This window comes from Labeo rohita, chromosome 23 (assembly GCF_022985175.1).
Source record: "Labeo rohita strain BAU-BD-2019 chromosome 23, IGBB_LRoh.1.0, whole genome shotgun sequence".
NCBI classification, from domain to species: domain Eukaryota; kingdom Metazoa; phylum Chordata; class Actinopteri; order Cypriniformes; family Cyprinidae; genus Labeo; species Labeo rohita.
This window is the reverse complement of record NC_066891.1, coordinates 15644860-15672616: the sequence shown is the minus strand read 5'-3', so window position 1 is coordinate 15672616 and position 27757 is coordinate 15644860. Positions and strand designations below refer to the sequence as shown.

At 33.3% G+C, this 27757-nt stretch overlaps 2 protein-coding genes across 3 annotated transcripts; both read right to left on the bottom strand.

The window, feature by feature from the left end:
* Positions 1 to 360: 360 nt before the first annotated feature.
* On the bottom strand, positions 361 to 21374 carry atp13a2 (ATPase cation transporting 13A2). 2 transcript variants are annotated; one of them, XM_051096677.1, is made up of 29 exons: positions 21233 to 21374; positions 18986 to 19083; positions 18741 to 18908; positions 18561 to 18619; positions 17039 to 17108; positions 16874 to 16953; positions 16700 to 16777; positions 16549 to 16618; positions 16262 to 16396; positions 16115 to 16181; positions 15889 to 16020; positions 15055 to 15216; positions 14422 to 14532; positions 14258 to 14304; positions 13907 to 14095; positions 10622 to 10828; positions 9131 to 9238; positions 8631 to 8787; positions 8387 to 8498; positions 7011 to 7135; positions 6619 to 6803; positions 6382 to 6474; positions 6200 to 6279; positions 5866 to 6018; positions 4140 to 4236; positions 3798 to 4021; positions 3568 to 3719; positions 1077 to 1249; positions 361 to 993 (listed from the first exon to the last, which is right to left on the bottom strand). In XM_051096677.1, exons 1-29 carry the CDS (start codon positions 21249 to 21251, stop codon positions 826 to 828), a joined length of 3519 nt encoding a protein of 1172 aa, XP_050952634.1. In that variant the 5' UTR covers positions 21252 to 21374; the 3' UTR covers positions 361 to 825. The 2 variants fall into 2 exon arrangements, with proteins under 2 accessions (XP_050952634.1, XP_050952635.1); XM_051096678.1 differs by lacking the exon at positions 21233 to 21374 and adding an exon at positions 19928 to 20340 and having other exon boundaries at positions 362 to 993.
* Positions 21375 to 21573: 199 nt separating this feature from the next.
* On the bottom strand, positions 21574 to 27015 carry LOC127154834 (succinate dehydrogenase [ubiquinone] iron-sulfur subunit, mitochondrial-like). The gene is made up of 8 exons (XM_051096679.1): positions 26850 to 27015; positions 26080 to 26213; positions 25863 to 25948; positions 24516 to 24652; positions 24293 to 24409; positions 24108 to 24209; positions 23832 to 23954; positions 21574 to 22860 (listed from the first exon to the last, which is right to left on the bottom strand). The coding sequence occupies exons 1-8, from the start codon at positions 26910 to 26912 to the stop codon at positions 22780 to 22782; spliced, it is 843 nt and encodes a 280-aa protein (XP_050952636.1). The 5' UTR covers positions 26913 to 27015; the 3' UTR covers positions 21574 to 22779.
* Between the last annotated feature and the right edge of the window lie 742 nt (positions 27016 to 27757).

Sequence of the window (27757 nt, the reverse complement as noted above, 5' to 3'; positions counted from 1 at the left end):
AAAGCTACAATTTGTAAAGTCTATACCTAACACAAAAATAGCTTAAATAGAAATAATTTTGTGTGGGTATTTTCAGAGTCATATATATATATATATATATATATATATATATATATATACACACACATACACACACACACACACACACACACACACACACACACACACACATACACACACACATATAGATGTACGGTTTGTTAGGATAGGACAATATTTGGTTGAGATACAACTATTTGAAAATCTGGAATCTGAGGGTACAAAAAAAAAAAATCAAAACAATGAGAAAATCACCTTTAAGGTTGTCTAAATTAAGTTCTTAGCAATGCATGTTACTAATCAAAAATTAAGTTTTATTATATTTACAGTAGGAATTTAACAAAATATATTAATGGAACATGACCTTTATTTAACATTCTAATGAAAAAAAAAAAAAATCCATAATTTTGACCCATACAATGTATTACTGGCTATTGCTATAAATATACCCTTGCTACTTATGACTAGTTTTGTGGTCCAAGGTCACATATTTTTTAATAATTATCTTGCATATTCTGAGGTAATATATTTCCACCCCTTTTCTAAATCAACTGGAACACCTTTACAAAATACTTAAAGGTTTTTATTCATCATTTATATTTTATATTAGAAACACCACCAATAACATTTTTGTTGCTGTATAAGTTTTATGCCATATATAATAGGCAGACAAGGTCAACACCTGGTACGCATACCTCACTAGTGCACTGAGAGGTGGTATCAGATCTTTGGCAACCCTGGATATGTGCATTGGAAGAGCTGAAATTCTAAAGCAGGAGGTAGGTGTTAGCTAACACCGATGACGGAGCACTGTGGTGGCAACAAGGGCTGATTCAGGGGTGGCCATGAGGGTGTTTCCGCAAGGTGGATATCCAGTCGTTTGTACTGCTTTTTGGACTTGCGTTTTCCTCTGATGTTGCGAAGGCAGTTTAGGGCACCTCGGTCAATGAGAATCTGTGACAAACAATAACTTGGCAGTTACTGATACTGGCAGCATGTTTTAGATTCCATGTGGTAATACATGCATTTGTCTTTACCTCAAGCAAGTAGCATATGAAGAAGTTGAGTGCAGCTACAGCCACCAGAAGTAGTTTATAGCTCATATCATTGATGTAATAGAGCTTCAGCAGTTGATGGATGACAGTGTGACGGAAAAGAACCAGCCAGCTCATAAGTGCAAAGAAAATCAGCAGTGCGCCTACAAACAAAACTGAGAAGAGAAACAAAATATTAAAAAAGCTAAACATAAATCTTAGAATACGGTTATAATATTGTTATAAAATAATTACTGTAAAATATACAGTTGAGGTCAAAAGTTTACATATACCTTGCAGAATCTGCAAAATGTTAATTTTACCAAAATAAGAGTAATTGTTCAAAAGTTTACATCCACTTGATTCTTAATACAGTGTTGGTACCTGAATGATCCACAGCTGTGTTCTTTTGTTAAGTGATAGTTTTTCATGAGTCCCATGTTCGTTCTGAACTGCTTAAACTGTCCGCAAATTGTTTGGGTTTTTCAGCATTTGTGTGAACTTTAACTCTTTTCAACAATGACTGCATGATTTTAATATCCATCTTTTCACACTAAGGGCAACTGTGGGACTCAGTTATGCAGCTATCACAGAAGGTTCAAACACTCACTGATGCTCCAGAAGGAAAAATGATGCATTAAAAGCCAGGGGGTGAAAACTTTTTGAATTTAAAGATCAGGGTAAATTTAACTTAATTTTGTCTTCTGGGAAACATGTCTGCTTCTGAAGGGCAGTTCTAGATGATAAAAAATATATTTAGGCAAAATAAGAAAAATGTACACATCTCCATTTTGTTCAAAAGTTTTCACCCCTCTGCTCTTACTGTATTGCGTTTCCTTCTGGAGCATCAGTGAGTGTTTGAACCTTCTGTAATAGTTGCATATGAGTCCCTCAGTTGTTCTCAGTGTGAAAAGATGGATCTTAAAATCATACAGTCATTGTTGGAAAGGGTTCAAATACACAAAAATGCTAAAAAGCCAAAGAATTTATGGGACCTGAAGGATTTTTCTGACGAACAGCAGGCGGCTTAACTCTTATTCAGGACAAACAAGGGGCTCATGAACAACTATCACTAAACAAAAAACAGCTGTGGATCATTCAGGTAACAACACAGTATTAAGAATCAAGCATATGTAAACTGTTTTAAACAGGGTAATTTTTATAAATTCAACTAATACTGACTTTTTAAAAAAAAAAAAAAAAAAAAGTATATGTATATATGCATCTTAGTCAGGTCAGTACTAAATAAAAAATAACATGCATTTTGTATGATTTTTGTAAAATAATTAACATTTTTATATATATATATATATATATATATATATATATATAAAGGGTGTAACGGTACACAGATGTCACGGTTCGATATGATTTCGGTGCAACAGGAAAAAAACAAATCTACTATGCTGTTTCCTTTCATTTTTTTTTTTTAACTAGACAGTAGTACAAATTACATTTTTTTCCACCTACATGTAAAAATACTAAATATTACATTAAAATTAATGTCATATATGGGCTATAAATTTTGCAGTACATATATACATACAAAGAAATAAATACTTGAAATATATTTAGTTAATTTAGTTAGACAAGGAGAAAAAAAAACTGCGACACGTAACGTAGCCTATATTTGCTGAGTTTCAGTTCAGTTTTGTGACAGAAAGGAAACTCAAATGGCAGAAAGCGACATTCTATTTGTTTTTTGTTTAAGTTGATTTTGGTGGTATGAGTAAAGTTGAAGTAATTGCGCTGGCGCACACAAACACAAAACATATCAGTTCCAGGCTTCTAGCATTGCTAACTTAACAGTGCAGTTGGTACTTTATCAAAATAAAACAGTGAACCAAACATCAGCGTGCGCCTCACTGGGCCCCCGTAGGAAGACGACTGAAGTACAAAGCCTATAATTTACATAATAAATAATAGTTTAGCATTTGGATACATCGAAATTATGGAAATGTTATAGAATATTTGGATTTGTGCCGAATGAGAGAGGTAGGATACAAGAGCACAAAGCTCCATAACACAGACTGTTGAGTGCACAAGCCTTTAAAGTAAAATTATACTCCTTTGTCAGTGAGAGACGCGTTCAGAATCAGCACATGGACACTGTCTAGTGGGCTTTGTTTTCAAGTGCGCAACTCCTGGCATTTGCTGTCGTTCTGCTGGCGGTAATCACACAGAGTACTGCAGGCGCACCTTCTGGATTGAGGGTGAATTGCCTGTATTCGTTGTAAGGCCTCATGCACTGAAACGAGCTGCCCGTACCGAGATGTATTCGGTACAAACACATGTATCATTACACCACTAATATTATATATATATATATATATATATATATATATATATATATATATATATATATATACCCAGCCCTACTCTAAATTCAATAAATACTGTGTATTTTGAATTTGTTTTCTGTAAAACAAGCTCATGTTTTGCTGTGTTGAACAGGTCTAATTGTGCACAACAAGGTCAAAGTTGAAATCCTCACCATTGTAATACAGTGGCTTTTTGTAAGGATATCCTTTAGTTATCACAATAGACATGATGATATACTGGAATCCTGATAAGGCAAATATGCTTGTGTCCTCCATGTTGGGCAAGTTTGCAGCCCCCGTCACAGTGGAATTTAGAGGCACATACCTGAAAACCATAACAGAGTTATAAAACAACAGGTGTATGAAGCTGCAAAGATTTTTTTTTTAGGTTCTAGTTGCTTACCAGTCTTGTGACACAGTGATAAGCAGGGCAGACACCTGGGCCAGGATCAGCAGTATGGTGTGAATCAGTAAACTAGACAGGACTGGCAGAGACAGAAGACTGGCAGCGGGTCGCTGGGGATGGAGCTCATCGCTGGGACCTCCCCGTCCCATCACTATAGCCAAAACGGTGACCAAAACTAAATCAAAGAAGAGGAACTGCAAGTCTCCCAAGTTTGTTTTCTCCTACAAAAGATAAAACGATTCACAAACATTATTGTTAAAATGCATTAATTACATCACTGTATATATGGATTTTAGCTGATAAAAAATAAAAGAAAAAAATGGACAGGCTAATACTTACAGTGTAGAGAATGAGTACAGAGGCAAACTGGATCAGACTGTACAAAGCCATGTACTTGAAAAGACTGAATGATGTCACCAGTGAACACCTGCCTTCTCTGTTTATTGTTTTACATTTCAAACAAACCAGACATTAGATTTAGTTATAGAATAAAAGTAATAATAATCACCATCATAAATTTATAATCATTAATAAATCTAAATAATAAATATAAATACTACTAAATAACATCATTATACATATAATACAGTGATATTATTAAAACAACATGAGTCAAGAATACAATATTCAGTGAAAAACACTACTTTTATTATATATTGATATTATAATAACTTAATTCAAAAGCACAATGTCCACATTTTGTTATTACTATTACTGTTTATTAAAAGCATTTATTTATTTATTTATTTATTATTATTATAAAACGTATGTAATAATTTACAAATATATAATACTATAAAACCACAGTGTGGCTTTATTATTATATACTGACATTATTATAATCCAAATTATTATTATTGATATTATTATAATAAATTATATAAATTAAAAATATATAATATTATAAAACAGCAATATAAATGGCTTCATTATATATTGATATTATTATAATCCTTGACTTAAGTTAAGGATACACTATTCAACACAGAATTATTATTACTATTATTCATATACATATTATTTATATTATTATACATTGTATATAATAATATTTTAAACAAATACTTTATTATTATTACTATCATATTCATATTTATATTCATATTATTATTATTATTATTATAAATTGCATATAATAATTTAAAAATATACAAAATTATAAAACAGCAATACAAATGGCTTCATTATATATTTATATTACTATAATCCTTAATTGAAGTTAAGGATACAATATTCAATATAGACTATTATTAATATTATTACTATCATTCATATTCATATTATTTATATTATTATAAATTGTATACAATAATATATTAAATAAATACTTTATTATTATTGCTATTATTCATATTCATATTTATATATTTATTATTAGTATTAGTATTATAAACTGTATATAATAAAAAAAAAATATATATATATATATATATATATATATATATAAGAAAAAAGCAATATTAATAGCTTCATTATATATTGATATTATAATCATTTAAGTTAATGATACAATATTTAATAAAGACTTTATTATTATTACTATTATTCATATTATTTATATTATTATTATTATAAATTGTATATAATATAATATATTCAAATAAATACTGTACTGTTATTACTATTATTCATATTAATATTATTATAAATGGTTAAAAATATATAATATTATAAAACAGGAATATAAATGGCTTTATTATATCTTAATATTATTATAACCCTTGATCCAAGTTAAGGATACATTATTCAATATAGACTTTATTATTATTATTACTATTATTCATATTCATATTAGTATCATTGTTATTATTATTATAAATTGTATAGAATAATTTAAAAATATAATAATAATAATAATAATAATAATAATAATAATAATAGTTAATTAAAAGTAATACAAGAAATTATAATAAATAAAAATAAAATACATAATTATTGATTAAATTATATATTGCAAAAAACAGATACTGATCCTATTATAATACCTTAAGCCAAAAACACAACATTTATTATCCAATTTATGGATAAAATCCATGCATAAGAATGTTAAAAGTGTGTTATTTACTTGATGAGTAGAGGCACGCAGCTGATGTTGTCAGACTTGGATGTGAAAGGAGACGCCACAGAGGCCTCAGCCTCAGACAATGACACACCGACATCAGCAGCCCTTAATGCTCCACAGTCATTGGCTCCATCACCACACATGCCCACCCTATAACTGCACACAAGTCAGGAGATATGGATGTTATATTCAGTCTTACAAAGCCCTGCTAACGAACAATAATTGATACAATAATACAATTTATACAATAACAATAATCTACATATTTGGCTGATATGATTCTCAAACAATGCACACGACCACACTTAACCACACAAATTTCAAATACTAGACTCACTTGAGTTTCTGCAGTGCTTTTACCAGCTGGGTTTTCTGTTCTGGGGTCATGCGGGCATACACTGTTCCCCTCATCAGAATCTGTAACGCAAAAACAATGAGCGCTGTCAATCTCCAGCAAATCTAAAACCACCAGTCTAAAATTAGAATGGATCAATACTCCTAAAACTTAATCTAAGTCACCTTGGGCAGATATTCAGGGAAATGATCGCAAAGTGCCGCAAAGGACATTCCATTTATAGCCAAATGATAGCTGGCACCATTCTGGTAGAGACCCTTTTTGTACAGGAAGAGAACGTATTAATCTGTTTGCTGTTCTGAATTAATATAAACTCTGTCATAAAGACACAATAAAGACATTACTGTGTGATACGTCAGTGGTAACATCTGTAAAGCACTTAAAAGGTCAAATAAGCAAACCTGTGCTGGAATATCAATAGTCTCCTGAGTATTAATGGTGGCTGATGCACCATCTCCTTCATGAAACTGCAGTGAGGCCACTGAATTGGCAGTAGGGGGCGATGCATGAACAAAAATAACCTTGTCATGTGTCAGCACCATTCCACAAGCACGTGCTACATTCACAGCAGTGAGAATATTGTCACCTGACAGAGCAAAAAAAAAAAAAAAAAACTGTGTGAACATATTTTACGTCTATAAAGTTAGGAGGGCAACAAAAATTATGATTTAAAAAGTTTAGTGACAATTCAACTAGGTCAGACAATTATGAAGCAAATTATGGTTATAAACGCACACTATAAGGTTTATTTTAGATTATAGATTTAGATTATGTTTGTTATTTTTAGATATACCTGTAACCATAACAGGCCGTAATTGTGCAAGTTTAAGTGTGCGAATGACTTCTGCGCTTTCCGGTTTCACCTGGTTCTTCATTACCAACAGACCCAGGAAGTTCATGTCCTTCTCCACCTCCACCCTACAAGCAAACATTTATTGTACACAAAGCAAAAATTTCAGCATCATTACTCCAGTCTTCAGTGTCATGATCCTTCATAAGTCATTCTAATATGGTGATTTGCAGTTCAAGAAACATTTTTTTTATTATTATCATTATCAACATTTAAAACAGTTGAGTACAGGATTCTTTGGGGTATAGAAAGATCCAAAGATCAGTATTTATCTGAAATAAAAAAGCCTTTGCAACATTATACAGTCGACCATTCAAAAGCTTGGAGTTAGTATAATATTTTTGGGGGAAAGGAATTATAGAATTAATACTTTTATTTAGCAAGGATGATTTAAATTGATCACAAGTGGTGATAAAGACTTTTATAATGATAGAAAAGATTTCTATTTCAGATAAATGAAACCTGAAAAAAATTCTACTCAGCTGTTTTCAACATAATAGTAATAAAAAATGCTTTTTGAGCAGCAAATCAGAACATTTTAAAATATATTCAAATAGAAAACAGTTATTTTAAATTGTAAAAATATTTCAGAATTTTACTGTTTTTGCTGTACTTTGGATCAAATAAATGCAGGCTTGGTGAGCAGAAGAGACTTCTAAAAAAAAAAAAAAAAAAAAAAAAAAAAAACTTGAAAAATCTTACTGTTCAAAAACTTTTGACTGGTAGTGTATAACTAATAATTAATTAAATGCACTAATAAAAGTTTGGGGTCATTTAGATTTTTTAAAAACAAAATTACTACTTTTATCTTTTATTCAACACGGATGTATTAAATAAAAATAGCATTAATAATAATAATAATAATAATTAAGAAATGTAAGAAATTAAAAACACAATCATTTAAAATTTTGGGGTCAGTACAATTTTGCAAATGGCATTTATAATGTATAATATACATATATATATATATTTATATATATATATATATATATTTTTTTTTTTTATTCATGACAACACTAAAAACACTGATATTAAGAAATATTTCTCGAGCCACAAACCAGCATATTAGAATGATTTCTGAAGGATCATGTGACACTTAATACTGAAGTAAAGGATTCTGAAAATACAGCTTTGCCAGCACAGGAATAAATTACATTTTAAAATATATTAAAATAGAAAACGGGTTATTTTAAGTTTTCACTGTACTTATGTTCAAACAAATGCAGCCTTGGTGAACATAAGTGACTTTTCAAAAACATTAACAAATTTTACCAACTCTAAATCTTTGAATGGTATTATTACAAAACAAAGCAGCTGACCTTTCAACAGTGCTTAGGTTGGTCTCTTTAGTGAGGTGCTTGTAGGCAAATCCAAGGACCCTGAAGCCCTGGCTCGCATATTCCCGGAGAGTGGGTGAAAAATGAGAAGGCACTGTCACAAGGAGAGCACAAAGACGGAACAAAACTGAGTGCAAAAATAAATAGGCAGTGTTCCCAATACTCCTGCTTGTTCTTCTCAAGGTGATATAAGAACCAGGACAAGTTTTAAAAGTCAGGTCCTCACCACTTTCTCTAAGGCAGAAGCTGGCAACCATTTCAGGTGCTCCTTTAAGGAATGCGACAGGGGAAGCTCCACCTGGACCGATGGTGACCACGCTCATCCTTTGCAGGGAAGAAGAGAATGGGAATCGCCGTACGATTGCCACTGGCTGACTGACAGACTGAAAAACACATAAGAGGACAAGGTTTAAATTAACCTAAATTAAATTAAAGTAACATTGTCCACATGTCGTTCCAAACTTGTAGATTTTCTTTCTTCTCTAGAATACAAAATACATTTTGAAGAATGTTGGGGTCAGCACTATTTGACTTTCAACTGTATAGACCAAAAAAATCTTCAAAAGATAGAAAGTCACTTAGTTTTGGAACAACAAGAAGGTGAATGAATGATTTTTATTTTTGCGTAAACATTTAATTCATAATCAAGCCCCAAAGGTTTAAGTAATTTCCTTCTGTTGTTACATCCAGTGATCACTTCCTTGTTCTGTATATGAATCAACTTACGCTTCCTTGTGACGGGGACTCAGGTGCAGGAGGTCTCATCACTGCTAGTACTCTGTGTTTGCCAAATTCAGAATCAAGTCCCATCTCATTCTCCGGCTCTGTCAGTTCCTGTCATTTGCATGCAAATTGACATCAAAGTTGCCAAACAATGTATTAAACAAATCACAGATTCATATCTGTCATATGCAAAAGACTGAAGAAGAAATGAGATGCAAATCACTGAAATTATTTACTATTTATCGTTCCAAACCTGTATGAGTTTATTTGTTCAGTGGAACAAAATCAAAATCTTATATCAGTAACAATATATAACAATACAGTTGTTTTGGCTTTAAATAAAGAAGAAAAAATTTGATACCACAAAATTTAATAACTTTTGACACCAGTGTCAACATCACAGAAATAATACTAACCTATATATATATATATATATATATATATATATATATATATATATATATATATATATATACACACACACACACACACACACACATATATATATATATATATATAAACCTTAAGCTCAAGCTGAAGACAAGTAAACAGTTAAATAAGAATAAGAAACCAATTACAAGCAATAGGACCGAAAAAAACTACAGTAGAACAAATAAATAAATGTATAAAACACTGCATATTCATTCAATATATATTTCTTCTTATTTAAGTTAAAAAAGTTATTTAGTCAAGAGAAGAGAGAGATTTTCTCTCGTTTGTTATTTGATTAACAAGAATGACAGACAGCGGGAATATTAGACTGCTGTCACTTTAAGAGCTGCCTGGATCCAATATACTGTTACACATGTGTTTTCTTTCTCAGCTGTTTGCTTTCACTTAAGACCTAAAATTGTGTTTAGGAGGATACTTGCTAATACGGCCATTTTGACACAAACAAGTGTGTGAATTGAACTGTTCAAGACCTATAAAGTGGCAAAAATAGCTAAGTTCAATACTCTGTATTAGCACCGTCTTCACGAGTGTGCGTGCCTCTCAGAAACAGCGCACACATAGTGTAACTAGTTCTCTTTCACTGCTGATTGTGTTTCAACAGCTTAAAATCACTTGTTTTTAAACCCCAATGCTTTAAAATGCGTGCAGACGATATGTTTTTATGACCACGTAGCGCAGCAAGTTAGCAACGTCACATGAGCATGTAACTGTGATAGAGACAAGAGTCCAAAATCTCTACCAGTGGACAAATTTCTAATCATGTCTACCAGTATATCACCCACCCCTAAGTGGAACACAAAAGGAGAAGTTACCGTTTTTGTCACTTTTGAAGTTTCTAAAGTCGTTGCTCACTGTTCACTTTCAATGTATTGAAAAGAGCAGCATAAACATTCTGCTAAAGGTCTCATTCTGACCAGTTAGTTGCTATTGACTTTCATTGTATGGACAAAAAAAAACTTTCTTAGAAAATCTTCTTTTATGTTCCACAGAAGAAATCAAGTCATACAGGTCTATTTAAAAACATGAGAAACCAGTCATTACCCATCCAGTGGATTCTATCATTTTGAGCTCTAGTGGGTCTCCGAGTGCTTGACCCCCCAGCAAAGCCACAGAATGGCAGGAGGCAAGTGCATATAGCATCGGTCCAGGAGGGAGAAAGAGAGGGTCAGGGACCAGCTCGCCAAATGCCGCTCCACTCACTTCCATTACGCCCCACACATCCAGACCCTCCTCTGTAAGAGTGCCAGTCTGAAACAATCATAACATTCACAGCATTATTTTAATAACAATACATAGAAACCTTGCCATCTTGCCACAACTCTTTCTTCGAACCAAATGAAAAGGATTTGTCTCTTTTATTGTCTAACTTAACTTTAAAATGCCATAAAAACACTGTAAGACCAACACGAATAGCTCTATATAAAAATGCCTTGAGCAGTCTTCATTGATGCAAAATATACATATACAGTGTGACGAGGATGTTTGACTGCAGCACATACAGTCACGGCCAAAAAAAAAAAAAAAAATCGGCACCCTTGCAATTCTGTCAGAAAATGCAACACTTCTCTCAGAAAAACAGAAGAAAAGTCAAACTTGATAAAATTTCACACAGAACTCAAAAACGGACTGGACAAAATTATTGGCATCTTATCAAAATTGTAAGAAATAATTGCTTTTCAAGCATGTGATGCTCCTGTAATTTGTATTTAGACACACCTTTGGCAAGTAACAGGTGTTGACAATATAGTAATCACACTTGCAGCTAGTTCAAATGGAGAAAAGTTGACTCAACCTTTGTGTTGTGTGTCACGCTGAGCATGGAGAAAAGAAAGAAGTGTAAGAGTTGTCTGTGGATTTGAGAGAAAAAAATGTGGAAAAACATGGACAATCTCAAGGCTACAAGTCCATCTCCAGAGATCTTAATGTTCCTGTGTCCACTGTGCACAATATCATCAAGAGGTTTACAGCCCATGGCACTGTAGCTAACCTCCCTGGATCCTTTGTTGTAAAAAATTACAACGAAGGATTGTCTGAATGGTGGATAAAGAACCCTGATTAACTTCCAAACAAATTCAAGCTGATCGACAGACACAAGGTACAACAGTGTCAGCTCGCACTATCCGTCGCCATCTGAATGAAAAGGGACGCTATGGTAGGACACCACTGCTGACACAAAGGTATAAAAAAAGCAAGACTGGAGTTTGCCAAAACTTATGTGACAAAGCCACAATTCTACTGGGAGAACGAACTGTGGACAGATGAGACAAAAGTAAAGCTTTTTAGTAAAGGACATTTTCTTTACAGAAAAAGAAATGAGGCCTTCAAAGAAAAGAAGACAGTCCCTACAGTCAAACATGGTGGGGGTTCAAAGATGTTTTATGGTTGCTTTGCTGCTTCTGGCACTGGATGCCTTGACTGTGTGAACAGTATCATGAAATCTGATGATTACCAAAAAATTTTAGGGCCAGTGTCAGAAAGCTGCATCTCCACCAGAGGTCATGGGTCTTCAGTGTTTCCTCTGCCATTATATTAGGGGGGATGCCACAAAATTCGTAAATTTTTGGATTAATAAATCAAAAGTAGGTCTCTCACTTAATTCGAATCGCAATATGGACTAGTGTCTGTGAATATTAAAACGCATAAAGACAGTTTAAATATGAATCCTCCATGTTCCGCTTGGCTCTGTATGAATGAATTGCAAAGACGTGGCTTTGTTTACTACACAAATAGTGAAGCACACGTGATGCTCGTGGTTATTTTCAGCCTCTGCGTCTCATTATTTGATGACATAAACACATGAACTGAACTGCTGTGAGAGTCACTTCATGTAAATTTGACAGTTTCATTACCGAAAATTGGCATTATATCGTAGTGTATACACACAAAAACTAACCGGCCACCTGTCAAAATAAAAGTATGGTTTTACATGTAACAGAAATGTCTTGTATTACTTTTGTACAGTATAATGTAGGTGTTTAAATATTCCGATTTCTGGCAAATTTAAATAAAACAATTAGATGGAGAAATTATAAGAATAACAGAAAAAAAACAAATAAAAGGGTTTAATTTTCACTTCATTAAAAATAAATCAATGTTTAACGCCTGTATTTGATTATCAGAAAAATTAAAACACACAAGAATTTCTGAGGGGAAAAAAAAAAAAAAAAAAAACAAACAAAAAAAAAAAATGTAGGGCCCTATTGTTTACCATATTGAAGTTGAAATTTTTCAACTTATTTTTTAATTGAAATAAATGTTTTTGTTATTACACAGAGAATAATGTACCGGGGAAAAAAAATGACCATACCGTTGGTATCCCCACCCCACCCCAGTTATTTTTTCCAAAAATGAATGCTACCAAAAATTAAGTTAAGGGTGCCAATAATTTTGTCCAGTGCATTTTTTGGGTTCTGTGTGGAATTGTATCAGACTTGATTTTTCTTCTGTTTTTTGTGCTGTTCTAATGCAAACAAAAAAAAATAAACATGTAAGTACCAATACATTTGCAACCGCAACTATTTTCTGAGAGAAGGGCTGCATTGCAAGGGTGCTGATATTTTTGGCCATGACTGTGTATAAGGAGTTCTCATTTGACAGGATGTTGATATTTAGCAACACAGCAGCAGAGATCTTATCGGTCGTGGCTAACCCTCTGCTGCACAATGTAGCCTCTAACAAACTCATCTTCTTTGCTTTGAAAGCACATGATGCATGCGAGATGGCAATAAAATGCTTAATAATGAATGGATGACTAAATAAATCAATAAAAAGTGTAATTAAAAATTCTTTGGTGGAAAGGTTGTAAACTTTTTTTGCTTCAGAAAACTGCTCCTAAAGAAGCATCTTTTGAAATGAATTTGAATTGCATTTTACCTACCATAAAATATGAACTTCTTAGTGAGTATAACTTATTTTAAAAGGTTTAGTCATTTTAAATTATTTGTATGTAAGGTTTGATAGACAGATACAGATATGAGGTCTGTTTTATGGAAGAAATAGAATCAAACATTTTTTCATAATGCAAGCAATCCAAGGTTAATTATCTATGAATGTTAAATAGATTATGTGTAAAAGGAACTGACATGCGGAGTTGTCACAATTAGGCAGTAAAAGAAATAAATTGTCTGTTGGTCTAGTCCAGGACATTGATGATGTAACTGTTACACAAACAGAACGTCTGGACTGAGTAATAAAGCAAGGTTTATTTTAACAGCCTGAAGATTAGGCTTTGCATAGCCAAATATAAGATTAAGCAAAATCTGAAGATATGAATCATCAGGAGCACAGCATTTTTAATGAAACAATAAAGAAACCTTGTTCTCTCACCTTATCAAAACAGAAAAGTGATATCTTGCCGCAGATATTAATGCGGGGTGGGCTGATGCAGAACACCCCATGACGCTTCAGTCGATTCTGGGCGTAGATAGTGGCTGTAGTTAAAGCAGCTGGAAGAGCAGGTGGAACTATTATTGTCACAATATCCAGAGACCGGATGATGAGCTCTTGCCAGGTTGTCTGATGACAGAAGTGGATACACAGGGAAATTAAAAAGAATAAATTAATTAAGAATTCTACAGTTTTAATTTAGGATGAAATCATTTAGATTCAAACTACTGTAGTACAAGACAACTTTAACTAACATTAAAGGAAAAGCGGAATTAAAAAAAAAATACTTACATTGCTCTTTGAAAGTATCACAAGGCTATAAATAGTGCCGACCAGAGCTGAAATAGAGACGTTCACATCAATGACGGCCCATTTTCTGCATTACGGGACTAACAGTAACAAATAACAAATGTCATTATATCACATACATGAAGCTTGCAAATAACCCAACTTACCCAGAAGTCCTAGAAACAGCAGGAACTTCATAGCATCCTTGTAGAAGCGAAAGTCTAATGGCTGAGGGTAAAGGATAGAGCTAATAAGGTCTCCTTTGGCCGTGAAAAACCCTGAGGAACATAAACGAAAGTGGTTTTCATGAGAAAACAACAAAAGAAAGTAAAAACGAAAGTCATTTTTAACTTCTCTATCTTCTACATACAGTACCGTACAAAAGTCTGAAATTAGCAGAATTTTGAAAACTGTTTGAAAGAAGTCTCTAATGCTCACCAAAAATACAGTAAAAATAGTACAATTTGGAAATAATATTACAATTTAAAAAAAGTGCTTTTTCATTTTAATAGATTTTAAAATGTAATTTATTCCTGTGCTGGCAAAGCTTAATTTACAACATTATTACTCCAGTCTTCAGTGGCACATGATCCTTCAGAAATCATTCTAATATGCTGATTTGGTGCTCAAGAAGCATTTCTTGTTATTATCAATACTAGTGCTACTTAATAAATTTTAAATTCTAATCTTTTGTAACATTACGTCACTTTTGAGCAATTATACGAATCCTTGTACAACAAAAATATTCATTTCTAGTGTATAATCAACAAAAATAAAAAATGCATTTCTTTATAAGTCACCTGTGCGTGTTACAACAGCAATGACCCCATTCCCAGCAGAACCGCCTCCTTTAGCCTGGATGAGCTGTGTGCCGCAAAACAAAGTGTGTCTACGCTGAGACTCTGGACTGTATGTGGCTTCAGACACAGACAATGGTGTTTTCATCACTGGTATGCTTTCACCTGTCAGTGAGTTAAGAGACAAAAATGAGAACAGAAAAACAGAAAGGCGTCTAAATGCATACACATTCGGACTTTTTCCATGTTTCCATGTTTCCATGTCAATGGTGCATCTACACGCATATATAAACGTGATTTCTTGCCCAGATGTTTACCTTCACAGACATAACCGATTGTTTTTGTAACTCATGTGTTTTTAACATAACCTTGTGTGTATTTGACAGTTTAAGCGCAATAAGACATGAAAGAGAACTTATTTTAGTTATCACATGCCACATTCTGTGCATGTGCTTCAAATGTATATTAAAAGTTGACACTAATTTGGCTTAAAACACATGATTTCAGAGCGACAGACGTGATCATCAAAACCAAACAGATGTTTTTTGGCAGAGAATCTGAGTTACGAGCTGTAAAGGCACAGCTCTATTCTGAAAAAGGGGGCAGGGAGCAGCAGCTCATTTAAAGAGCCATGCACGAAAACAGTGCGTTTCTGCTTCCACTCAAAATAGGCATTTTCAGCATGATATAATAAATGATTTGTAAGGTATTTTGAGCTGAAACTTCATAGACGCACTCTGGGGACACCTAAGAGTTATATTACATCTTGTTAAAAGGGACATAAAAGGTCTCCTTTGAAGCAATACACAGTTTCAAAGGCAGTCTGTATTTTCTCACCAGTAAGCATGCTTTCATTCACCATGCACTCCCCTGTCAGCAGGGCGGCGTCACAGGGCAGGAGCAAACCCCCGGCTGGAATCACAATACAGTCTCCTGGAACCAGCTCGTCAGAGCTCACACTCTCCTCCTCTGGAAAAACAAACACGTTTGCACAAAAAAAACAAAAAACAAAGCAACACTGGAAAGACTGTGCCTATTTCTGGCATGTGATAAGCAGTTTTACCTCCTGCGTCTCTACGCACAGTCACGTTCACTATCAACCGGGCCATGCGGTGAAGAGTGGTGCTTTGCTGCAGAAAAAAAAAGTTCTTACTATTTTGATCCACTAAAGAGCTGGGAAAACTAGAACACACAAATAATATTCACATACCTTACGAATTTCATAAAGGGACACGCCAATTGAAATTAAGGATATGATTAGGATACAAGCAGCATAATAATAGTATCTGTCTGACATCCACAGGATGACGCTGAACACCTGAAATATGTAGAATGGATTGAGCACCTGAAAAAAAAAGAAAAAAAAAAAGTAGTAGATCAATATATGAACCTTTCACAAAGCATTAAATAAACACAGTGTTTATAATTGCAATATATTGATTTTACAGTGTTTTATATCATTATAGAGTTAAAAAAAGTAACCAAGCGCAGGTCTACCTCCTCAAATAGAAGTTGCAAATAAGACTTCACAGGTACATCAATGACATTGGCCCCAAAAATCTGCTTTCTGTAGGACAAATAATGTGTAAGCCATAAAAAGGAAAACAGCTTTGTTCATTGCTCATATAGGCATTGAAAGTGTACAGACCTTGTGCTTTGGTCTGCTTTACTAAGTCCTTGTTGTCGGGCATGCAGGTCAGCGCAGGTCCAGCCTTCATTGAGAATGCTGGAAATAGAAGATCATTTACTACCTCACAATTTCAGACAGCTGTATAACCACAAAGTGAGGAAACCACACACATACATAAATATCAAACAGTACCTTGCTTTGCAAAAGGCTCCTTTCCTGGCAATCCATATGTAGCGCATGCCCTCAAACACATAGTATCTGAGCAGTGTTTTCTAGATGGAAGAAAAACAAGATATGATCAAGCAGACTGAAATGAAATGTACATTACACCATCTGTTTTGACTGCCTTAATGTTACCTTTTCACTGTGTAGCTGCACGGTGTCTTTCCATTCATTCTCATCCGCATCTCCTACTGCAAATTCCAAACTGGAAAGTTCAACAAAAGTTCATGAGTTAAATGAATAGCTCTATAAACATTATAGAGTTTTATTTAAATATACTACCAGTCAAACATTTTTGGACAGTAAGATTTTTAATGTTTTTTTTAAAAAAAAAGTATCTTCTGCTCACTAAGCCTCCATTTGTTTGATACAAAGTACAGCAATACAGTTACATTTTTCTATTTGAATTTTTTTTTAATTTATTCCTGTGATCAAAGCAAAATTTTCAGCATCATTACTCCAGTCTTCAGTGTCACATGATCCTTCAGAAATCAATCTAATAAGCTGATTTGCTGTTCAAAAACATTTATTATTATTATTATTATTATTATCAATATTTAAAACAGTTGAGTACACTTTTTTCAAGATTTGATGAATAGAAAGATTTCTAGAAAGATTAGAATTTTATATTATTATAAAATTATTATAATATTTTACTATTTAAAGTTACTTTTTCTATTTGAATATATTTTAAAATGTAATTTACTCCTGTGATTTCAAAGCTGTAGTTTTAGCATCATTACTCCAGTCACATGATCCTTCAGAAATCATTATAATATTCTGATTTCCTGCCCCCCAAAAATAATTATTATTATTAATATGTTAAAAACAGTTTTTTCAGGTTTCTGTGATGAATTCAAAAGTTTGGAGTCAAACTTTTTCTTTTCTCTTTTTTGGGGGGTAAAGAAATGATAATTAATACTCTTATTTAGCAAGGATGCTTTAAATTGATTAAAGTGATGATGAAGACATTTATAATAAATATAAATTATAGATAAATGCTGTTCTTCTGAACTTTCTATTCATCAAAGAAACCTGAAAAAATTTCTACATAATAATAGTAATAATAATAATAATAATAATAAATGTTTTGGGCAGCAAATCAGAATATTATAATGATTTCTGATAGATCATGTGACTGGAGTAATGATGCTAAAAATTCAGCTTTGAAATCACAGGAATAAATTACATTTTAAAATATATAGTTACTTTAAATAGTAAAATATTTTGACAAGGTTTTTTATCTAGTTTAAGCATGTAATTAACATTATAAATAAATAGATACCGTGAAAAAAAAAACAGTAATGAAAAAGTTTAAATGGGATTAGAATTAATTCAAATTAGATTAAAATATTGAGAAATCACATTACAATACATTATTCAAGCTAAAAATATACTATATTTTTACTGAATTGTTTTTTTTATTTTTTATTTTGGGGTGAAATCCAAAATGTGTATAAATCTAAATATAAATGTAAATATAGCGCTATGCCATACATAGGTTTGGACCTTCACAACATTTTTAAAAGTTACAAAATTATTTAATGCAAAGAATGGGTTAACACAAATAGCTGGTTCCTTTCTGAAAGAAACTGAAAGAAGCACATAAATACAAAAAAAGGAGAAGCATGAGTAATAAATATAATGAGGTTCTCACCTGCCTTCCTCAATCTCATCTGTACGCACATCAACAACAAACTGCTGTCCATATCGGTCCTGTCATAATCAAATTACAAATATCCTTCCTTACTGAAAGTGAATATCCTTGCTGTGAATTACTGTATATTCTTTTCCCACCAACCAGTATTCAAAGTCTCAGTAAAACAAACTTTAATACCTTTAATAGTAAAACATCCGCCATTGAAATGGGACAGGATTTGCAGCGGGCCAGGATGCCGAGGCGAGGACGCCAGTTGAACAGCACTAGCAGCAGGCCTAAAGAACACACCGCCCCGATACGGCACAACCACACCTTCCAGCACACCCATTTGTACCCCTGAAAATCCTGAGAAACAAATCACATGATATAAATATCCATTCTAGAATAACAAAAAATGTATTTGTACTTTTCCAACATAGTACCATTTGTGAGATGGGACTGAGCTCCTTGGGTCTCGGATCCTTTATTAGGGGTTCTGTGTCTGGGGAGGTCGCCCCATCCAGCCCCGGGCCACAGCTCCCTAAAAGACAAGATCTGTAATTGGTCCTGTTAAACAGCAGCTTCTCAGGTGCACTAAGACATTAGAGCAAACACACTATATAACTCTGTAGTGTGCACTCCCTTTTTGTAAATACAGTAGAATCTACCATCTACACATGACGTCAGAAGGGCATGTCATTGATTATAATGTTGAGATCAAACACATCCACGTCTTGAGTAACATGCTGGCAAATTATCACTGTACCGCTGTCAAAAATAAATGCTTTTTTATTGCTTTTATAAATTCTAAAAAAAAGATTTTAACTGGATGTGAGTCAGGAGTTCATTCAAGTCATCAAGCTTAAAACTTCTTTTTCCTCTTTTTTTCAGGTCATGTGCTTGCTTTGTGATGTTTCTATCCAAACAAAAAAATGCTGACTTTCACTGTATAAATGCTTCCCTCAAACTAAACTGAGAAACTATAAACCAACAAACTTTTATGACACATACTCTGTTGAAACATACTTGTATAAAATATTTATAAAGGTGAGCAGAAACTGGACAATACAACTGATACAAAATAAAATACAGTGCTATTTGAAGAATTTCTTTAGCCGGCTATGATACAGAGCTTGAAATACAGGTTTAGCAAGCTCAGTAAAGCAGAGAAGACAACAAAAGAGTGGAAATATCCAGCAGTAATGTGCTAGAAACATAATACCCCTTTCAGCACATTGATTTTGATCTGACTTTGACTTAACATAATGTCCAAAATGCTCTGTTATAGTTTCAATCAGTTCTAACAATTAAAACGTTTACTATTTAAAACTCTATTTGTATAAACAAATACAGGAGTATTTTTCGACAAAGACAAAAGATCTTACCTTTTGGTCGCTTCCCTTATGCAAGCTTCTAGCAAAACTTCCAAAAATATTCACCACAAGACTTGCCTACAACATCATAGTTTCTGCTGGCTGAAATATCCACAACATTACAGTAAATCTTAACACTTTAAGATAGGAAATGTTCAGGTAACCCAAAGTGGCAACCCAACAACTCCGCCTACATTCTTCTATGAACCGGTGTGTGCTCTCAGTAGCAAACACAAACACAATACTGGTAACAAAAAAAAAAAAAAAACTGATGGACTCAATTCCGCGAATCGGTTCTTTCGAACAGTTCGAAACAAAGAACCGGTTCAAATAGATTCGTTTATTTTCTTACGTCATGATTACGCCACCACATTCAGGCTCGGCTTGAAAAAGTTTAAATTTAGCGATATCAGTCTTGAATACGTTTAATGGTGTTTAACTTCATCCAAGTTTAGGGGGGTGTTTCATAAAACAAGTTTACCAAATAAGCCAGGCTTATTTCAGTTAGTCTGACTTTCACTTGATCTGGCTCAAAATAAGTCAGGCTAACTGAAATTAGCCTGGCTTATTTGGTAAACTTGTTTTATAAAACACCCCCCAGTTTTTTGGTAGGCAGCAATGAAAACAAAGTTGACTAAGAACCTAAAATTGAATTTATAATAAACAAAACTAACATTTACATCACTCGGATAAAAAAAAACAAAACACACACACACACACACACTTTTGGGCGTTTTGATAAAATGCTTGAAGCCCACTGTGTTATGAAAACATAGGTGTTGATTAAAAAAATGGTTTGTACCATTACTGCTATCTGCCTATTAGTAGTAAGTTTCTGCTCCATCATGTTGACTCGAGAACCGATCGGAGCGATTCAGACGGAATCGTTTAATCGATTCATTCAAAAGACCCATCGTTCATGAATAGAACAGCAAACTCTAGATCTTGGTATCGATACAGCCGATGCACATCACATGACCTCAGATAATGTTTAATCTTATTAAAATCCTAATTAATCTAACTGACGTCATGCATTAAACTAAAACAAACTCCGACATATACAATGGCAACTTAAGATGAGATTTTGACAGCAAATCACGTTCTGCTGTTATGACATTAAACAACCAGATTAACTGGACACACATAAGATATCCAGTTTTATTCACATCTCGTGCAAAACAAATATACAGCTTGTAAATACATAAAACTATAGATTAAACTGGAGCCGTGAAGCTTTAACGGGATGTGACTGATACATGTGTTCAGCTCTAGTTACATTTCAGTCACCATATACATGCACAGGCGAGCTACACTTACCCATACCAGGTGAATCCATTTATGCACTACAGCTTGAGTGCTAAAGCCCATACTTTTACTCTAGGGCCATAATTATTTTTATACAACGTAGAAACTAACAGTTTCTGATTCAAGTGTCAGTTTTCTAAATGTGACGCCACAGCCTTTCTTCCTTTACGATCTTTTGTCATCTCACCCGTTCAACACCGCCACCTGTAGGACATCAAGAGACTTACCGTCTCTAAATCTAATTTATTCTGCAGAAGCATGCACTTCACGTGCTTACTGCTATAAAACGTCTTTCTAACCTATGCACAGCACACATTTTGTAAACAGATTGACTGTGATCTTAAACATGCAGATATTTGTATATATTTTTATAGCAAGTATTACGTGTACAGTAGGAATCTAGTTTGTATAATATTGCTAAGTTTGAAGTAGTTGTAAAAGCCTGAAGTTCAAAACAGTTCTAAAGGATAAAATTAATATAGATAGATAGCATGATTTAGCACACTGTAAAACTAGGACACAATATAAATATTGCTATTATATATTAAATATGCCATTTTTACATTAATTTTACAATCAGGTTCAAATGGAAATGAAATGCAGGTCCTGTTGTAGATATACACTACCAGTCGAAAGTTTTTGAACAGTGAGATTTTTAATGTTTTTCTCTTTTTTTTAAATAAGTCTCTTTGCTCACCAAACCTGCATTTATTTGATCCGAAGTACAGCAAAAACAGTACAATTTTTAAATATTTTTACTATTTAAAAAAAAACCTGTTTTAAAACTTAATTAATCCCTTTGATTTTAAAGCTGAAGTTTTAGCATCATTACTCCAGTCACATGATCCTTCAAAATCATTCTAATATTCTGATTTGCTGCTCAAAAAAACATTTTAATATTAAAATTATGTTGAAAACATTTATTATCACTTTTGATCAATTTAAAGCATCCCTGCAAAATAGAAGTATTAATTTCCGCAATTTCTTTCCCAAAAATGAAAAAAATTATAGACCAAGCTTTTGAATAGCATAGTGTATAATGTTGCAAAAGCTTTTTATTTCAGATAAATGCTGATCTTTGGATCTTTCTATTCATCAGAGAATCCTGAAAAAATGTGCTTAACTGTTTTAAATATTGATGATAATAATAATAATAATAATAAATGTTTCTTAAACAGCATATTAGAATGACTTCTGAAGGATCATGTGACTGGTGTAATGATGCTGAAAATGTAGCTTAGATCACAGAAATAAATTGCATTTTAAAATATATTCAAATAGAAAACAATTATTTTAAATAGTAAAAATATTTCAAAATTGTATTGTTTTTGCTGTACTTTGGATCAAATAAAGGCAGGCTTGGTGAGCAGATTTCTTAAAAAAAAAACATTAAAAATCTTGCTGTTCAAAAACTTTTGACTGGAAGTGTACTTTTCATTAGCAGTAAATATATATAAAAACTAAATATCCCATATTAGCAAACACTCCATGCTGAATTCACACATTTACACAACAAATAAACCAAGTGATATTTCCTGCATATTTCCTGCATTTACAAGTCAGATGGCAGATGATTTCTTTGCTTGGTAAGTCGCCATCATTTTCTTAATTTCTGCTATGGCTTTTCCAGGATTGAGTCCCTAAACAAAAGACAGGACAGAACAGACTAAATGAGATACAGAAAAAAACTAGGAGCCACTAAACAAACAAGTGCAAACAAACATTTATTTAAAGGGACCGTCCATCCAAAAATGAAAACGAAACAGTTTTGGCTCCAACTGACGTTTTTGTCCATACAATGCTAGTCAATAGGAAATAATATATATATATATATATATATATATATAAAATATCTTCTTTAAAAGGTCCACTAAAGTGCTTTAAAACACACAGCGCTATTCGACACATTCACATAATTTCAAATGAAACAAAAAGACAGGACGGGACATATCCAGCAGTCCCTCCTCCTTTTTTAAATAGCCTTGGTCCAGAGCTATTGAGCTGGGTAAAGCAGCATTTGGTATCATTTATATCACATTATCTATACATAAAATCGTGTCTATGGACCGGAGCAGGCTGTGTGTGTGCTGTGCCACTTCGTGTGACTGCAAAACCAGACTGGAATGCATATTTACACTGTCTGAATTGTTCCCAATCCCCTATATAGTGCACTACGTGCCATTTACCGTACAGAAAATACAAATTTTGTGAACAAGTGACCAATTTCCACTGATGCTTCAGAGTCTATTTATAGTGTAGGGGAAGGGCGCGTCAGATTCTAGAGAGAATTTGATTGGACAGAAAGTTTGTCATTTTGATGTCATCAAAATCGTTGATCCATATTGGCGGAAGTTAAAAACTGTAAGTTTTGAATGGTTTTATCTTGTAAATGTGAATTTTGCCATTGTTTTGGAACATACTAGCTTATAGATAACCTTAGGGCTAACATATTCATACTAAACGGCAAAAAGTCATACAGTTTTGAAATGATGAGGGTGAATAATGACAGATTTTTTTTAAGTGGTGAACTGTCCCTTTAATTTCCAATAACAGATAGTCTAGTTCATCAAAGTAAAGTACGGCTATGCAGTTTGATGGGAAGATGGCATACCTTGGGACATGTCTTTGTACAATTCATTATTGTGTGACAGCGGTAGAGGGAGAAAGGGTCCTGTAATTTGGACAGACGCTCTTCTGTAAAGTCATCACGAGAGTCAATCATCCACCTGTACGCCTGAGAATTGGATACAAAACAGCAAAGATGTAAAACTCAGTGCTGATCCAGACTAATCAAGACTGACAGATTTCTTATTGTAAAATTAATTCACAATTATAAATGGCTGTTAACTGTCCATATAAGCAGTGTTATAAAGAGAAAAATATACACCTGCATGAGCACAGCTGGACCAAGGTACTTGTCTCCATTCCACCAGTAACTAGGACAACTAGTGCTGCAGCACGCACACAGAATGCATTCATACAGGCCATCCTATAAGCACAGGAAAGAGTGTGTTAAAAAAAAAACCTTCACACTGAAAAAGTCAGCAGAATATTTAGCAGAGGGTCTCGAACCAGCTTTTGACGGTCCTCGACTGACTGGAGGTACTGGTCTTTTCCCAGGTTTGACTCGTCCTTCTTTTTTAAATAGGGCTCAATAGACTTGTACTGTGCATAAAAGTTGCTCATATCCTAAAACAAAAAGAGTTAGAATTTTTAGGTTCATTCTATTTGAGAAGTAAATATTCGTATTATCACATGTTGTTGCTGGGACTTTCAGTAACTGTGGTTTACTCACAGGGACTAGATCTTTTACAACATACATGTGAGGCAGGGGGTAAATCTTTGTCACTTTGCTGGTATTTGTATCTATTTTGTCTAAGCAGGCTAAGGTGTTACCCCCGTTGATGTTCATAGCACATGAGCCACAGATACCTATAAAATTATATACAGAGAAATGACATTATTCTGTCATAATGATGTAACATATTTAAGGAATAGTTGACCCCAAAATGAACATTTGCTGGAAATGTACTCATCCAAGATGTAGATGAGTGTTTCTTTATTGAAACATTCTCATTCTGACGGCACCCATTCACTACAGACAATCTATTGGTGAGCAAGTGATGCTAAATTTCTCCAAATCTGTTCCGTTGAAGAAACAAACTCATCTACACTACCAGTCAAAAGTTTTTTAATGTAAGTTTTTTAAGTTTTTTTAAAAAAAGTCTCTTCTGCTCACTAAGCTTGCATTTATTTGACCCAAAATACAGCAAAAGCAGTATTTTGTGAAATATTTTTACTATTTAAAATAACTGCTTTCTATTTGAATATATTTTCAAACGTAATTTATTCCTGTGATCAAAGCTACATTTTCAGCATCATTACTCCAGTCTTTAGTGTCACACGATCCTTCACAAATCATTCCAATATGCTGATTTGCTGTTCAAGAAACATTTTATTATTATTATCAATATTTAAAACAGTTAAGTACATTTCAGGATTCTTTGATGAATAGGAAGATCCATAGATCAGAATTTATCTGAAATAAAAAGTTTTCATAAACTATACTATTCAAAAGCTTGAAGCCAGTATTTTTATTTATTTGTTTTTGTTTTTTTTTGTTAAAGAAATTATAGAAATTAATACTTTTATTTAGCAAGGATGCATTAAAATGGTCAAAAGTGATGATGAAAACATTTATAATGTTACAAATGATTTCTATTTCAGATAAACGCTGTTCTTCTGAACTTTCTATTTATCAAAGAAACCTGAAAAAATTCTACTCAGTTGTTTTCAACATAATAATAAAACTAAATGTTTTTTGAGCTCAAATCAGAATATTACAATGATTTCTGAAGGATCATGTGACTGGAGTAATGATGCTAAAAATTCAGCTTTGAAATCACAGGAATAAATTACATTTTAAATATTTAAACAGAAAACTAGTTAAAGTAGTTAAAATGTTTCAAAATTTGGCTGTTTTTGCTGGTAGTGTACATCTTGGATGGCCTGAGGGTAAGCACACTTTCAGCAAATTTCATTTTTGGATGGACTATTACCTTAACAGGACACAGACTTGATTTTATGTAGTGTTCAAAAGAGTAAAATGTATCTATTTTTCATTCCACTTTAATTTTTTTACCCTCTCTGCATGAGCGTCTGAAGGTGAGTGTCGAGTCCATTTCATTTTTAATTTTGATGAGAGCATCAAGAACCATTGGACCACATCTAAGACGAGAAATAAAATAATAACATATGGATACTAAAGACATGAGGACGAATAAATTATGACAAATGTTATTTATTTACTGTTCTTTTAAGTAAAGCTAGTAAACTTCTGTGTAAATATCGGTGCTTACGTGTTCAAATCAACCTCAAAGGTTTGCATGCGGGGCTTGTCACCAGGTGTGTCAGGGTCCCATCTGTAAATCTGAAATTTCTTTATTTTTGGCTCAGGGGCAGGGGCAGCTGCTGTCTGGGCATATCGTACCAGCTGGGGTAGAGAGAAGAAAAGCATAAGATGAGTCAACATGAGACAGGTGATGCTAAATGCTGAGTATAACTGACATTAGGCTACATAAAATACATTAAGCTCCTTCAACCTTATATATATATATATATTTGGTCAAATTAAAACGGCTCTTTTTTATTTATTTGGCATTATTATGGCAATGTCTTTCTGTCTAAGTGGTCTTTGGTCTGAAAATAAAAACATGAAGACATTAGCGATTCACTTTTCCCAGCGCCACCTCTGGGTCTAAAAGAGAAGCGTGCGTTACATCACCTTATTACTCAACTCATTTTGATATGTAACGTACAATGAGTTTCAATATCACTCTTCCATTTTAGAAGGTCAGTTTAGCCTAATTAGAAACAAGGTTAAATTTATGTAACCTGATGAAGCCGACGTTTTTATACACTGCGCAACAGCGGTTAAGTAACATGACTAAACTTCTTAACGCTGGATCTTTCAGCTAACCAGCTCAGCCTAATAAACATGTCACACTTGGTAAGTTCCCTGTAGGTAACAAAAACTTCCTTATAAATGACGAAGGTCTCACATTTTCACATAATCACCTTACACACGCATTAAGATGCTGACAGGTCAGAATTGGTATAAACAACTCACCACCAACGCACTACAGTTGCGAAAAGCAACAGCGTTGCGAGTCAAAGAAATGCACTGGAACATCTTCCACTTCTGTGTTGTTATGTAGGAGTTTCTTCTCTATGTGAGCGGCTTCAACAGTTTCAAATATGTAAACCGCAATCTGCTCCTCCTCCTAATGCCAGCGGGGCGTGAATTTGTCCTCCGTCAATAAAGCGACAGCGACACTTGTATGTAACTGTACTTGATGCTGAGGCGTCTTACAGGGACCTCACGGTTATGGACAGCCTGGAAAGAAACATTGTGGTTTCCAGGCCTGGAAGAGTCGTGAAAATGAATAAAACTGTAAAAAGTCTTAAGCAGTTATTGTGAACTTTTGTGAGCTCTTTTCTGCTTATATAAATAATAAAAAAGAGATAAATACATTTATTTTATTATTTTTTTAAGTTATACATTTCATGTGAGATCCCCCATGACTTCTTTATCTATGAAACAGCAGGTGATAATGAAAATCCATATGAAAAACCATATAGGCTACAGATGCAAAAGCCATGATCTGTATATCTATATGAGGATCAACACCTCCAAATGTCAGGTTTCGCACAGTAAAAACCTAAAAATTAAATGGCATTATGAAACTAAATGGAGAAACTATAGGATGAATTTACTATAACCTTAACATTACCATATTTTAGGCTATTTTAAAATGTAATTTATTCCTGTGATCAAAGCTAAATTATTTTTAATAATTATTAGCGAATTTGTTATTATAATTATTATTATTATTATTATTATTATTATTTAATAAGTTGAATACTTTCAGGATTCTTTGATGAATTGAAACAGTCAAATATCAGCATTTATCTAAAATAAAAAGTTTTTTTTTTTTTAACATTAAAAATATAATGCTTTTGTAACATTATACACTA

Excerpts from the sequence above, each read along its gene's own strand:
- LOC127154834 (XM_051096679.1), bottom strand. The coding sequence starts at position 26,912 with ATGTTCCAGTGCATTTCTTTGACTCGCAACGCTGTTGCTTTTCGCAAC. Across the intron at positions 24,210-24,292 it reads TCGAGGACCGTCAAAAGCTG|GATGGCCTGTATGAATGCAT; the intron begins GTTCGAGACCCT and ends CTGTGCTTATAG. Across the intron at positions 23,955-24,107 it reads GTCCAGCTGTGCTCATGCAG|GCGTACAGGTGGATGATTGA; the intron begins GTGTATATTTTT and ends TCCAATTCTCAG.
- atp13a2 (XM_051096677.1), bottom strand. Across the intron at positions 18,620-18,740 it reads CGGATGTTTTACTATTAAAG|GACCGATATGGACAGCAGTT; the intron begins GTATTAAAGTTT and ends TGATTATGACAG. Across the intron at positions 3,720-3,797 it reads ATCACTGTGTCACAAGACTG|GTATGTGCCTCTAAATTCCA; the intron begins GTAAGCAACTAG and ends TATGGTTTTCAG.